Here is a 13,430-nt window from a genome sequence, read left to right on the forward strand (position 1 = left end):
TTTTTTCGTTTTTTGATAAATGGTAAAAGAGAAGGTAACTCAAAATAATCAATCCAATAATACATCAAATCTATCTAAATTTGTACTATATTTATCAACTTCATTGCCAATATATTCTAAAAAAAAAAAATCATTATTATTAATAAAAAATGCTTCAATATCATTAAAAAAAATAAAAAAGCTATAGGGGTCGGTTGACCCCATTGCCCCCACCATGTCTTCGCCACTGGTAGCACATGAAAAGGGGAATGAAATGGCATATTACAAGAATTCAGGAGTAAAAGGCAAAAATCTGTGGCTATGTAAGTTCAAGATGGGATTCCTCACTTGATGATTCCGGGTCTGTTGGCTTGCATTTTAGATCTGGTGCGATGGACTCTCTTTGGCAAATCAGTAGTTAATGCATACATTTTGACAGCAAATAATTCCTGAGGCCATCCTCTTTGATCCTGATACAAGGCAAAACTGGCATTATAAAACAAGTAAATTTTGATTCCAAAGACGGGAAGATTCTATCAAAATTCACTCAAAGAATCAACATTGTTCAGTTGAATGGAAAAGAGGCTTCCAGTTGTCAAACGAATTAGGTAGCATATACAATCACATTTAATTAACCGTGGCATCAAACTGAACCAAATTACTTGGTTTTAAAGTAATGTAGCATTAAACTAACATCAGTTATAGTCTTATAGATAGTAAATTTCGATCTTATTAAGCAAATTGTTGTCAATAAGTGCAACAAGTTCTGAGGAAAAATCTCACAGGTGGTATGGGTGATGTGTTAAGACGTCTAAATTGTGTGTGTGTGTGTGTGTGTGAGAGAGAGAGAGAGAGAGAGAGAATGGAAAGGGAGGAGGCTAGTTGTGAGCCATTTTCCATAACTTGCTCTTATATGCATAAGCTAATTTCTATTCAGTTTAGGAATATAAAAAAGGAATATAAAAAGAAAGTCCCTTCAATAATTAATATGGCATGAATTCACACATAAGTAAGAAAATCTTTAGTGACCATGAGAAGCCATTCTATTTAGATGCCAATAACACTGGAGTCACGAAAACCATTTCCAAAATTTAGTTACCAAATGATGTCGTAGATGACAAGAATCTTACTTGTTATAAATAAATGAGATTCATAGTGAGCCTAATTTAGACAAGTGAAACACTATCATATCAATTGAATTCTGGAATTTTGAGATTTGATTTGTTATCTCTAGAATTACTCTTTAGAAGCTGTGTCTGTGCACATCTTAAATCATTTCTTCCTCACTTCTAGACTAATCAGTTATCAGCAATAAAAAAAACTGCAGATAGCTAGATAAGGTCCACATCATATTCTAGAGCTAATAGCAAACTTGAAATTGCACATTTAACCTTTGATTTGTAAAGATGAAGTCCACACTGACGAAAGAGCTCCTTAAAGTACAAATCAGACCTCGTGATGCTCCGATCTTCTTTGTCTAACACAAAACCTACAAATCGACATAATTAGTTCAGAACTATTCATTCTTTTATTGCAAATTGTTCCCGTCTATCAAATTGAGTCTAGAAAAAGAATGCAGATTGCAGACAGATACACTTTTTTCAGCATGGTAAACAGGTGAAATGAAAACTTTATCATAACCAAAACGGCAGGAAGTGAAACAGAATGCGCATTACCGGTTCTTGCACAATTTTCCTTCAGGACAAAACATCCATCAGGTTTTAATCCACCCTAGAAATAAAAAATTTGTTAGTACATGTAAACCAAATAAAACTGATCATTTTTCATCTTTAACAGTCTACACTTGATTATGAAATGATAGTGAGACAATCCCCAGTAGATACCATGATATCTCAAACATAATTTTACATTAAGATTCAAGAAAAACAGTTTTACCTTTGCTCTAGTAAAGAATGACACGAAGTCATCATCTGTGAGATGCCCAATACACCACTGAACCCATATAATATCATATCTTCCTGCTTCTGGTGTGAATTCCTGAAAATTAAGGCAAGAAAGTGTTTGTGAAGTTAGCAAAAGAATCAGCAAGAGTAATAGATGGATGTTCAGAAAAAGTAAAGAAAGGCAAACACTTAATGAGCATGTAGGGGACAAACTAAATTGCCTGGCAGGGGTTTCAAAAAATCAATAACGAAAAAGGAGAGAGAGCGAGAGAGAAAAGAAAAGAACACATTGGTTTTTGTAATTCATAAGTATATAACTACTTACAAATATAAATTTACGAGTCAAAAGTTTATTATCAAATATATATATTCTTAAAAATAGAATTATACATCCAATATGGATTCTACAAATAAGGAAGAAAGCTATGCTAATGCTTCTGGGCATATAATTTCTACTTGAGTACATTAGCTGAAGGCGCAGATAGAGGGAGAATTACAAGAAGAGGGACACAGAAAAATTAGCAGCTTTGTGCATAAAGACCATGTGTCGATGCATATGGTTATAAATTCAGTATTTGAGATTCTGAGTATTTTACCTAGGCACAGAGAGAGAGAGAGAGAGAGAGAGAGAGAGAGAGAGAGAGAGAGAGAGAGAGAGAGAGAGAGAGAGAGAGTTACCTGAAGAGGCACACAGAGAAAATTAGTGGCTTTGTGCATATCAGAGACCATATGATTTTCAGGAGACAAATTTTCACGAGCAGTTTCTAAGAAGTGTGATACAGGCTCAAGAAGATCAACCTGGGGTTTCAAGAAAACAGAAATAAACAATCAAAGAGATTAAATGTGGTGAGCTCACTTGAGAATGTTACAAGATAATAAGCTACAAAGTCTGATGGAAAATCCAAAATAAAAGATGCCTAGTTAAAGGTAATATTTTAACTTTAAAAAAATCTTCATTGACAACATACAGCATGAGATACAAGTTCAGTTAAAGACCTCAAAGAAAACTGAACTCACCTCATTGAAGTATCTTATGAGAAGATTTTTGGAGACTCTCCCAATGCCAGAACCACAATCTGAAGAAAATTAAAAATTAGTAATAATTTGCATTGCCTACAAATCCACATATAAAGTAGTGACATTCAACAGCAGGGAGCCCAAATTTGAGTTTCAACCCTTCCCAAATTTTTAAGCTTGACAGCAAGGCCCTAAACAAGACTGACACAAAATGAACTTATTCAATCTAAATTCAACTTGTTTCCCAGATAAATATGGTTCTTTAACAGCACTCAAACAATTTAATAAAATGAACAAAACAAGTTAATTATAGTTCATGTACAGAGAGAGAGATGATGTACCAAGAACAACAAGATGGCGTTGGCTATTTGCAGCATTGGGAAAACGTTCAGAGAGAAGCGTATTAAGAAAAGCTTCACTATCCGCTATGTCAGCTTCACTCATATGCCCAAAACCTCCCAACACTCCATCCGTCGAAGCCTCCACACCCTTTTCTCATCAGAAAACAAGAAAACAAACAAAATTATCAAACACTTTCCAAATGCCCACAACCGCTCGACGAAATGACTCTGAAAAACGTCAAAAAGAGAATATCGAGTAACAAAACACTGACTTCCCAGTAGCCGACGCCTTCACGGTACCACTCGGTCTTCTTGCTCTGGTCTTCCCCGACCTGCTCTCTCCACATCTCCTCCGCGTTCTTGAACTCTCGGCCGTCATTGTCTGAGCCACCTTTCTCCATTGCGATTCGAGCTTTGAGCTTGTTTTGGCGGCTGTTGGCTCTGTGAAACGGCACAGCAAAAAAGACCAAGTCTTTTCTGAGCTGCTCGGAGTATAAAAGGGAGTAATAAGAGAAATGCTGCATGAATTGAAAACCTAATCAGTGATTTCGACGATGATCCATCTATTAGCAAACGAAGAAGGCAATAATAAATTAAATAATAAAATAAATGCCAGCCTGGATTGCTTTCGTCTACGTGGCGTGTTGTTAATGGTGGAACTGAAGAAAAGGTACTGTATTTTATCGTAGTGTTTGTGTTGAACGTTGTCTGAGCTTTGAAAAGCATGGAAGGCGGGACTACGCGTTTAGCAAATCTCTTGCAGGGTTGCATAGACAAGAAGGCTCATTTGGCTGGCAAGCTTATTCATGGTTTTATATTTCGTAATAATGGTCTCTTGTCGGATACTTTCCTATCCAACCGCCTCATTGAGTTGTACTCCAAATGCGGTAACATTGGTTATGCCCACCGCTTGTTCGATAAAATGCCTCGGCGAGACGTGTATTCTTGGAATGCTATTTTGGGTGGTTACTGTAAAGTTGGGAGTTTGGAAGATGCTCTTGATTTGTTTGTGAAAATGCCTGAGCGGAATACTGTTTCGTGGAACACACTGATAAGTGCTTTGGTCCGAAATGGGCATGAAGAGAAGGCACTGGGTGTTTATGATACAATGATTTTGGAGGGGTTCATGCCTACCCATTTCACGTTGGCAAGTGTGTTTAGTGCGTGTGGAGCATTGGTGGATGTGGAACATGGTAGGAGGTGTCATGGTCTTGTTGTCAAAATTGGTCTTGAGGAGAATATGTATGTGGGTAATGCTTTACTCTGCATGTATGCTAAATGTGGACGGATTGGGGATGCAATTCAGGTTTTTGGTGGCATGGCTGAACCCAATGAGGTTACTTTTACAGCTATGATGAGTGGGTTAGCGCAGACGGACAGAGTCAAGGAGGCTTTGGAAATGTTTAGACTGATGTGTAGGAAAAAGGTCCGTATTGATTCTGTCTCATTGTCGAGCATCTTGGGTGTTTGTGCCAAAGGAGGATGTGGAGAGTTTGGTCATTATGATCAGAGTGATGGGTTTCCATGTAATTCGAATGGGCAACAAATACATGGTCTTACAATTAAACTTGGACTTGAGGGAGATCTTCATTTAAACAATTCATTGCTTGACATGTATGCAAAGAATGCGGAAATGAATAGTGCTGAGAAGGTTTTTGCTAATCTGCCCGAAATCAGTGTAGTTTCTTGGAATGTCATGATATCTGGGTATGGCCAGATATACCAGATTCCGAAAGCTATGGAATATCTTCAAAGAATGCAATCTTGCTGTTTTGAACCAGATGAGATCACTTATATCAATATGCTTGCAGCTTGTGTCAAGTCTGGTGATATAAAAAATGCGCGTCAAATGTTTGATAACATTTCATACCCAAATGTGAGTTCATGGAATGCCATGCTCTCTGGCAATTTCCAGAATGGGGACCACAAGGAGGCAATCAACCTTTTCAGGGAAATGCAGTTTCAAAGTGTGCAACCTGATCGAACTACTTTGGCAATTGCCCTCAGCTCCTGTGCAGCAATGGGGCTTCGGGAGGCTGGAAGAGAGATCCATGCTGCCTCGCAAAAGGCTGCCTTTCATACAGACGTATATGTTGCCAGTGGACTTATTGGCATGTACTCGAAGTGTGGTAAGACAGAGATAGCAAAGCATATATTTCATAATATGCTGGAATTAGATATTGTTTGTTGGAACTCTATGATAGCAGGTCTTTCACTCAATTGTCAAGATAAAGAAGCTTTCACCTTCTTTAAGCGGATGCGGCAAGATGAGATGATTCCGACCCAATTCTCTTATGCTACTGTACTGAGTTGTTGTGCAAAGCTATCTTCTTCATTTGAAGGGAAACAGGTTCATGCTCAGATAACAAAAGATGGACATATGAATGATGTCTTTGTAGGGAGTGCTCTCATTGGTATGTATTGCAAATGTGGTGATGTAGATGCTGCCCGGCAATTTTTTGATATGATGCCTAGTAAGAACACTGTTACTTGGAATGAAATGATACATGGGTATGCACAAAATGGATGTGGAGATGAGGCTGTTCTTCTTTACAGGGACATGATTGGATCAGGTGAGAAGCCTGATGGTATAACATTTGTTGCCGTGTTGACTGCTTGTAGCCATTCAGGATTGGTCGATGCAGGCATTGAAATATTCAACTCAATGAAGCAAGAACATGGAGTGGATCCAGTTTTGGATCATTATACATGCATTATTGATTCTCTAGGCCGTGCAGGTCGTTTTCATGAAGCAGAAGTGCTAATGGATGAGATGCCATACAAAGATGATCCAGTTATATGGGAGGTTTTGCTTAGTTCTTGTAGGGTCCATGCTAATGTGAACTTAGCAAAAAGAGCAGCAGACGAACTCTTCCGCTTGACCCCACATAATTCAGCCCCTTATGTGCTTCTAGCCAATATTTATTCTTCTTTAGGAAGGTGGGATGAGGCAAGGACTGTGAGGGATCTAATGCGTGACAAACAGGTCATTAAGGATCCAGGTTATAGCTGGATTGAGTATAAGGGAATGCAATCCCATATGGTGGATGATAAATCCATGGTGATCGATGATGAAGTTGAAGTATTAAGTAATAGAAAATCTTGTTCTAATGCCTAGCACAATGTCAAAACGTTGCTATAGGGGCGGGGCCTTGGTACGTTTTCATGGGACACTTGGTATTAAGTGAAACTCTGTCTCAAGAGGTATAACTACTTAGCATAGATTGCTACATCACCTTTTTCTTTGTTTGTGTGTCCATCCTCTAATCTTGTTCAGAAAAATTTGACACCATCAGGTATGAATGCTGCAACATCCAGTTCTCAAGACGCTCAGCAGCCCTGTGAGGTTTGCATCACTGGCAGGCAGGGTTTGGCTGGCTACTTCTAGTGCTGCATACAAAGTGAAGGGAGAGACTTTCTCAAGTTTTTCATCTCACAGGCATATTACCTTTGTTGATGGTGTTTGGTTTTCATTATCAAGAACACATTATATTTTGCAACTGGCTATTTTTGCATGATCCATCTAGAACAACTGAATCACCGACAACATTTGATGATGCACCTTCGTATTGGCTTGAACAGGTGAACCGATCTCCCTCCCTCCCTCCCTCCCTCCCTCCTAACAATTCTTCTTACCTAATCCCTTTCCTCACATCATTTTGTTTTTTATGAACAAGAAACTATCTTCAGTAGAAAAAAGCTGCAACAGAGCACCCCAACAAAAGGCCTCGAAAGGCTGCAGAGAGAAAGGAGGGAGGGAAGGCAGGCATTCATACGACATCAATAATTGGAGGATACCAAATCTCGTAGCCATGAGTTGCTATCTTCGATTGTATCATCATGGTTCGTCAGAGAGAGAATAGCTTTTTCTAGAATTATTGCTTATTTATTAGCAGTTTGATACAAAAATGCAGTTGTTCACCCATAACACTATGTAACATTTTTCAACCATTCAATGATTTTGGTTCAAAATAATTTCTTATAGAAGGTCAAGAAGTAAAACCACTTATGTTTGAAATTCTTATATCAATTGAAGGTTCAAAGAGAATTTTTAAACAGAATTATTTAATTATTAATACTGAAATTGCTTCGTTTCTCTGGGGGATAATGTTAAATTATCTCCTGGACTTAAGGTCAGTTCTGGTAGGTACATGCCCTCAGTGATCTAAGCTCAGCTCACTCTACAATATGCAGCAGGTCATTGGCTTTAATCCTTCCTCTTTTTAGGTATTCTTAAAAAAAAATAATAATAATAATAATAATAAAATAATTAACGAATAAATCAACATAAAAGAAAAGAAGGGGAGTAATCAATAAATTCCTACTTTTATTTGATAATGTAAAGCAACAGTTTGATATTTGACAGACAATTGGAGGCTTAACTCAATAAAAACTTATATTTTGTTTTCTATATATAAATAAACTGATGTTCTGATGTTCACCAAGGAATTTCTTGACCATCCCAGGCAAAGAACTTTCCATTATCCTGGCTTTTTGCATTGTGGATGATGCTTAAGAGCTTCTGTACTGAGAATTCTCTTGTGAAAAGCTTGTCTTTAGGAACATTTCCCTGAAATGGCATGGAGAGATCTGTGTCCACTGTACCTGGGTGCAGTAAGATGCATATAATTGGATCCCTTTTTCGTCCAAATTCCACTGATATAGTTTTTGTCACTGCAAAGCAAATACAGTTGACAAGTATTACAAAGTTGAAACATACTATTTAAATTTAATTGAACTACTATTAGTTCGTTTTCATTTATATAACTTAACCCAGACCCAGTGACAACTGAAAGGATGCTTAGAATATGTTTAGACCTATGCATGTAAAATGACTAAACTGCTTGAGAAAAGTGGTCAAGGGACATAGTTATATATGTTAAAAGACCTCAAGGAAGAAAACTCACATTGATTAAGTGCAGTTTTTGAAGATCGATAAGAATGCCAACCCCCAAGGCGGTTATCGCCTATGGATCCCACTCTGGCACTTACATTGGCCACAACTGCAACATCCCTTTCAGTTCCCAAACTGCCTCCAACCTTTAGGAGAGGCCACATATGCTGCTAGCACAAATTATAGATTACAATAATTAGTCAACTGCAACATGCATTCATACTAAAAGTTATTGATCCGAAAAAGAAAAATCTGCATGCACTGCTTCTTATAGAATGATATTCCATATTGGAAGACTAATGTTATGGAACCAACAAGGAAATCGCTTATGAAAGAATATAACAGTCACCAAAAAAAGTAAATAGTCCACCTTATGAATCTATTCATGCAACATCTACACCTCTCTCCACACTAAAATAATGATCAAAGAACTACCCATATTTTGTTTATAAACCATTTGAAATATGGCAGATAATAAAAATGTGTACATCTTGATCAATTGAAACAGTTACTTAAGGGATGCTAGTACGTCATTTTAAATGAAGAGATGATAGAAAGAGGGGGAAAAAGTAATGCCTAAAGGGATGTGGCTATGAGTCTATAAACATTTTGTACAAGAACAAGTCAAGTTTGAAAAATGAAACTTAAAAGTGAGCATACCTTGATCACTAGAATAGGACCTACAGCATTAACCTCGTAAGCAAGCAGCAAAGATGACTTCTCTACTTTGCTCAATGTCGTTTCTGTACTGGAAATAAAAGAATACAAATGACAGTCTGCGACTTTGACTACAAATGATAAACTTCTGAGAAAAATGCTTCAGTTTTATATCATGATTAAACAATAAAGTGTGTATGCATCGTTTAAGCAATGACCCAAAGTACATACCTGGTTGCAATACTTGAGGTATTGAAAGAATCCCCGATGCATTAATGAGCAGGTTTAACGAGCCATATTTTTCTTTAATAGACTTTGCAGATTCCTGAAATTCAAGAGACAAACAAAACATTTAGAAACTAATTTGTTCCATTTATGGACAAGAAGTATATCATTAAGTTTAATTGATGCACCATGTTCATCCCAAAAAGACAAAGGAATACCAAACATTCTTTTTTCTTCAATAAATTACTACCACACAGTTAAGAGTTTTCAAGAAATCTCTCAAAGTGCCAAATTAGGATACCTTCATTGCTGACTAGAAGGCAAACTAATTTACCAAGTGTTACCAGAAAAAGAAAAATGGTGTTGCATCTAACTCCTAAGGTTACTTTTCTTTTGGAATGGAGCAAGAGAAGAAATGAACTTGCAGAAACAAAGTAATGTAACCTCTATGGTGCTTTCATTGGTCACATCCAACTGTAGAACACTAAGGCGTTCCGCAAATTTACTTTTCAGTTGAAGAAGACCTGTTGCCCCCTCAGGATTACGGCAAGTAGCAATAACATGACCATTCTCCTTCTCCAACAACTGTTTAACCTATGTAAATACAGGAAAAGAAAAATGTCACAATTTTGAGACAAAAAAATGTGCCAGTCATGCTAGACGAATCAAACCCATCAAATCACTCTTTCAAAATTCCAACCCGAATGCACAAAGGAAAAAAAAACCTTTTATCGATTTTTTTGAGTAGTGGGAAGCTAAAATGTCATGATTTCAACATATACTCATGACATTTTGCATTATGTATTTTCCAGTGAAGATTACAAAAGATCATAATTTCTAGTTTTACTGAATTTCCAACAGCCAAATCCCAACCTGGCTTCATGAAAGCATTGCCAATAGTACTCTTCTATTGTGGTAATCAATGTGATAGCACAATCATCAAAACGAAACTTTCTTAAAGAATACAATGAAATGGGAAATTTTGGTTCTATTTGATTTACTTATTGTGGCACTTATCAAATGAAATGATAAATCTCAAGCAAACTCTCCACACGAAACAGAGCAACCCATTTGCACTATCAACAATATAAACGCAAATATTCATAAAGAAAAAGAAGCTCACAAATTCAAGGCCAATTCCTCTGGAAGCTCCCTGCACCATGGAAACCCCACCTTCCCATTTCACAGCAGAAGAAGAAAATGAGGCCCTTTGGGTCATCAGTCGCATCAGGCTCAGAGATCTCATCGTCATGAACGAGCATTGCTCGTTCAGAAACAAGTGTGTCAATTTGTACATTCTTGTTTTGCTCGCCAAAACCCAAATAAGAGACCAACTGAACAAATTTGTAGCTACTACTGGACTATTGGCAATGAACCCATAAAAATTTGGCTTTCAACAGCTGATTGCAATCAATGTGATACTTACTTATGTGGCTGACAACCCGCCACCCTTCACTCTTTTTCTTAGAGCTTCCTATATTTCCACTGAACCTGTCAACCACATGGAAAATTGGTGCAATTTAATCAATGAAATTAAGGATCAAACTGGTCCCTGTCCAACTGTCAAAGTGGCGGTTACAAACTTTGGGCCAGAGGTTGTGAGTTGGGCCAGCTTATTGTAGGTTTGGGTTCTACTCTCGCCTCTGGGCCTCCTAAAAGCCCAATACAAAAAGCTTGAGAATTTTGAAAAGAGATCAATGCAATTGACTTTTTCAATTTTTTCAATAGGTAATTTTGTAAATTTGCAAGCTTTACATCCTAAGCTTCCTTTACACAAAGTCAAATTCTCATCACCAAGAATCCTTATTAAGAGAAAAATGATAGTTACATGATCATCACTTGTATCAATTTATCGAGTACATTAGTAAAATTACCTCAATTGGTAAAATTGAAAAAGTTAATATCTTATTTTTTCAAATTAGAAGTCTTGATAACAAACTGATACAAATGCAATAATCTGCAGAGCAAAATGACACTTATACCTTATTTTCCATTTTCCACATGTTCCAATTTTATACTAGTTTATTTTTACAGATTCTATGCCTTAATCTTTAGAACTATGCCAGGTCAAAGAAAGTGACCCACTTTTATTCCCAACCAATCTATTGACATATGCTGAATTAAGCTCAACCAAGAAAATCATCATCAGTTTGTAATCAGGTCAAATCATATTTTAAGGATCATCAAATCTCTGAATTAATTACCTAAAGTATATTGTGTGCACGACAAAAAATTTCCATGTTTAGGCTTAAGAGCCTACACGAGTAACACATGGACAAAATTAATGATCATAATGATAGTAATAATAAAAAGTTATTTAATCAAAGTTAATTTGTTGGTTAAAACTTGATAATATAGTAATTGATGGCCAACAAACACCAGTGTAGTAATGCTCAAAACGACTGAGGTTGATGCGACCGACGGTATAGTTAAAGGTCCCACACTAATAATAATAGAACACATATATATATATATAATTTATATAAGAGAAGGTCATGAACTAATCCTTGTTCTCACCAAACCAATTTGAATGGTTACTGCATGTATCATGCATGCACATACATGTATACGGTGATCTCAACACATAGTAATTTGTTGCTTTTTGATCTACTAAATAATTGAATTTTAGTTGAGATCTATATGGGTTCAAAAGTTCAAACAAAAGATGATGAAAATTTAGCTGAAAAAATTAGGGGCGGCCATTATTTGAGAGTAATAAAAATTATGTCACTAGGTCATTTTATCTTCAAATACACAAATTTCCAATACATTAAAATTTTATGTTAATTAAAGAAAAGATAGTAATATTAGGCTCACTAAATAAAAGTGACAAATGATTGGACACTAATCCAATTAATTAGTTCTTAATCGTGTTCGGTTAACCCACATGGCCACATATGTTGTGAATTAAGAACTTGATTTTATTTTTCTTGGCAAGCTAATTCGAACTTAAAATTAAACTAGCTTGAGGTATCCCAAGTACACCTTGACATGATATGCACCTTGAAACATTGTGTGGTGCACCTTAAACATAAGAAGTGTAAGTGTGAGACATTGAGACATTCAAATTTGATGAGTTTAGCAATGCCCATAAAAAAGCTTCAACCTTAATGATGTGCTAGCATTATTACTTCCATTAATACTTGACCAAACATATACAAAGACATGGAAACGATCTTTCATGTCAAAATGATTAAATGCATGTTCAAAGATTTAGGGTGAAAAAATTCTGAAAGTGCATATCAAGAATCACCAAACGTACATTTCCAGAGGAATCCTAAAATGGTCATGAAACTTTATGTATGCCATCAATTATAACTCCAATTCATTCTTTTCAAAATCATGATCACAGTCACTTCCATTAACCCAATTGCACCCAATTTCCTTGAAATACATAATGACTCTTATAGTCTTACCCCATCAATCAAGAATGTGAAACCATTTAAGGAGAACTTTTTGGACTGTTCCTTTTCTTCCCTATTGATGTGCCAATAGAAAGGAGGATATATATAAAAAAATGTCCATTAAAGTTGATGGATTTGACAGAACTTAGTGTCACTATTTCTCAATAAATTGAGTGAAGGTTGCTTCCATTACCAAGGGAGGCACAAAATGTTTCCAGATACATGCAAAGGCAAATCATGACATGTGTAAAAGAAACCAGATATATACTATATATATATCATTAAAATGATATTATAGGATTTCCAATTCAACATGGAATTATGTATTGGCTTCAATTTTGCTTTTTTTTTTTTAGCAACTTGCTTAAATTCCTCATTCAAGAACCTACAGAACTCTAAATTCTGCAATAGGAATTGTCAATTGACCTGACTTAGTTCCTGTACCTGTAAGAAAGAAAGTCTCAACTGGAATCCAAAAAAGAAATGGTAAGAAAAACTTACTATCAATCAAATACTCTTAATAAGGCATCACATCAAGTTTTCACAACTCTTTCAGAAGATGAGTCTTGGAATGTTCCTTATTACCATTTCATCCACTTACGATTTTAGTGCCTCTACTCTTTTTTGATATCGTTCTTATAATGAAAAGTTGAAAACTATGTTGTACTCATTTCAAACCTTTCCTTTTATTTTTAATGTACACTTTAAAATAACATTCTCAAACGTGCACCCTAACAACAAGACTGTTTTGGTCATAAAATAACACCAACACATAAAAAATAAAATAAAATAAAATAAAGAGATAATTAGACTTAAGTCTTTTAAAAAAATAATTTTTAGATGAAGACCGAAAGTGTTTTAAAATTTATAAAAAAATCTTTTAAAACATAATAATTTATAAAAAAAAAATTTTTAATTCATAATAAAGTCATTTTAATTTATAACAAAATCTTTTTAATTCATAATAAAATCATTCCCTAATTTGATTTGAAGGGTATTTCTCCTCATT

The 13,430-nt window shown here is 35.8% G+C and overlaps 3 protein-coding genes across 5 annotated transcripts; 1 reads left to right on the forward strand and 2 right to left on the reverse strand.

The window, feature by feature from the left end:
- Positions 1 to 135: 135 nt before the first annotated feature.
- LOC147297301 (alpha amino-terminal protein methyltransferase) lies at positions 136 to 3,933 on the reverse strand. Of its 2 annotated transcripts, XM_086244478.1 has the most exons (9): positions 3,916 to 3,933; positions 3,514 to 3,759; positions 3,242 to 3,389; positions 2,901 to 2,959; positions 2,562 to 2,681; positions 1,876 to 1,977; positions 1,656 to 1,710; positions 1,371 to 1,468; positions 136 to 449 (listed from the first exon to the last, which is right to left on the reverse strand). In XM_086244478.1, the coding sequence occupies exons 2-9, from the start codon at positions 3,640 to 3,642 to the stop codon at positions 324 to 326; spliced, it is 837 nt and encodes a 278-aa protein (XP_086100604.1). In that variant the 5' UTR covers positions 3,643 to 3,759; positions 3,916 to 3,933; the 3' UTR covers positions 136 to 323. The 2 variants fall into 2 exon arrangements, with proteins under 2 accessions (XP_086100604.1, XP_086100596.1); XM_086244470.1 differs by lacking the exon at positions 3,916 to 3,933 and having other exon boundaries at positions 3,514 to 3,901.
- LOC147297302 (Pentatricopeptide repeat (PPR) superfamily protein) lies at positions 3,930 to 7,226 on the forward strand. Of its 2 annotated transcripts, none has more exons than XM_086244455.1 (3): positions 3,930 to 6,445; positions 6,538 to 6,823; positions 6,919 to 7,226. In XM_086244455.1, the coding sequence occupies exon 1, from the start codon at positions 3,966 to 3,968 to the stop codon at positions 6,357 to 6,359; it is 2,394 nt and encodes a 797-aa protein (XP_086100581.1). In that variant the 5' UTR covers positions 3,930 to 3,965; the 3' UTR covers positions 6,360 to 6,445; positions 6,538 to 6,823; positions 6,919 to 7,226. The 2 variants fall into 2 exon arrangements, with proteins under 2 accessions (XP_086100581.1, XP_086100587.1); XM_086244461.1 differs by having other exon boundaries at positions 6,932 to 7,226.
- A 322-nt stretch (positions 7,227 to 7,548) lies between these two features.
- On the reverse strand, positions 7,549 to 10,496 carry LOC147297303 (NAD(P)-binding Rossmann-fold superfamily protein). Its single transcript, XM_086229097.1, has 6 exons — positions 10,141 to 10,496; positions 9,462 to 9,611; positions 9,024 to 9,117; positions 8,796 to 8,878; positions 8,149 to 8,302; positions 7,549 to 7,915 (listed from the first exon to the last, which is right to left on the reverse strand). Exons 1-6 carry the CDS (start codon positions 10,312 to 10,314, stop codon positions 7,680 to 7,682), a joined length of 891 nt encoding a protein of 296 aa, XP_086085223.1. The 5' UTR covers positions 10,315 to 10,496; the 3' UTR covers positions 7,549 to 7,679.
- Between the last annotated feature and the right edge of the window lie 2,934 nt (positions 10,497 to 13,430).

Source organism: Dryas octopetala, chromosome 1 (genome assembly GCF_963921425.1).
Source record: "Dryas octopetala chromosome 1, drDryOcto1.1, whole genome shotgun sequence".
Classification (NCBI taxonomy): Eukaryota; Viridiplantae; Streptophyta; class Magnoliopsida; order Rosales; family Rosaceae; genus Dryas; species Dryas octopetala.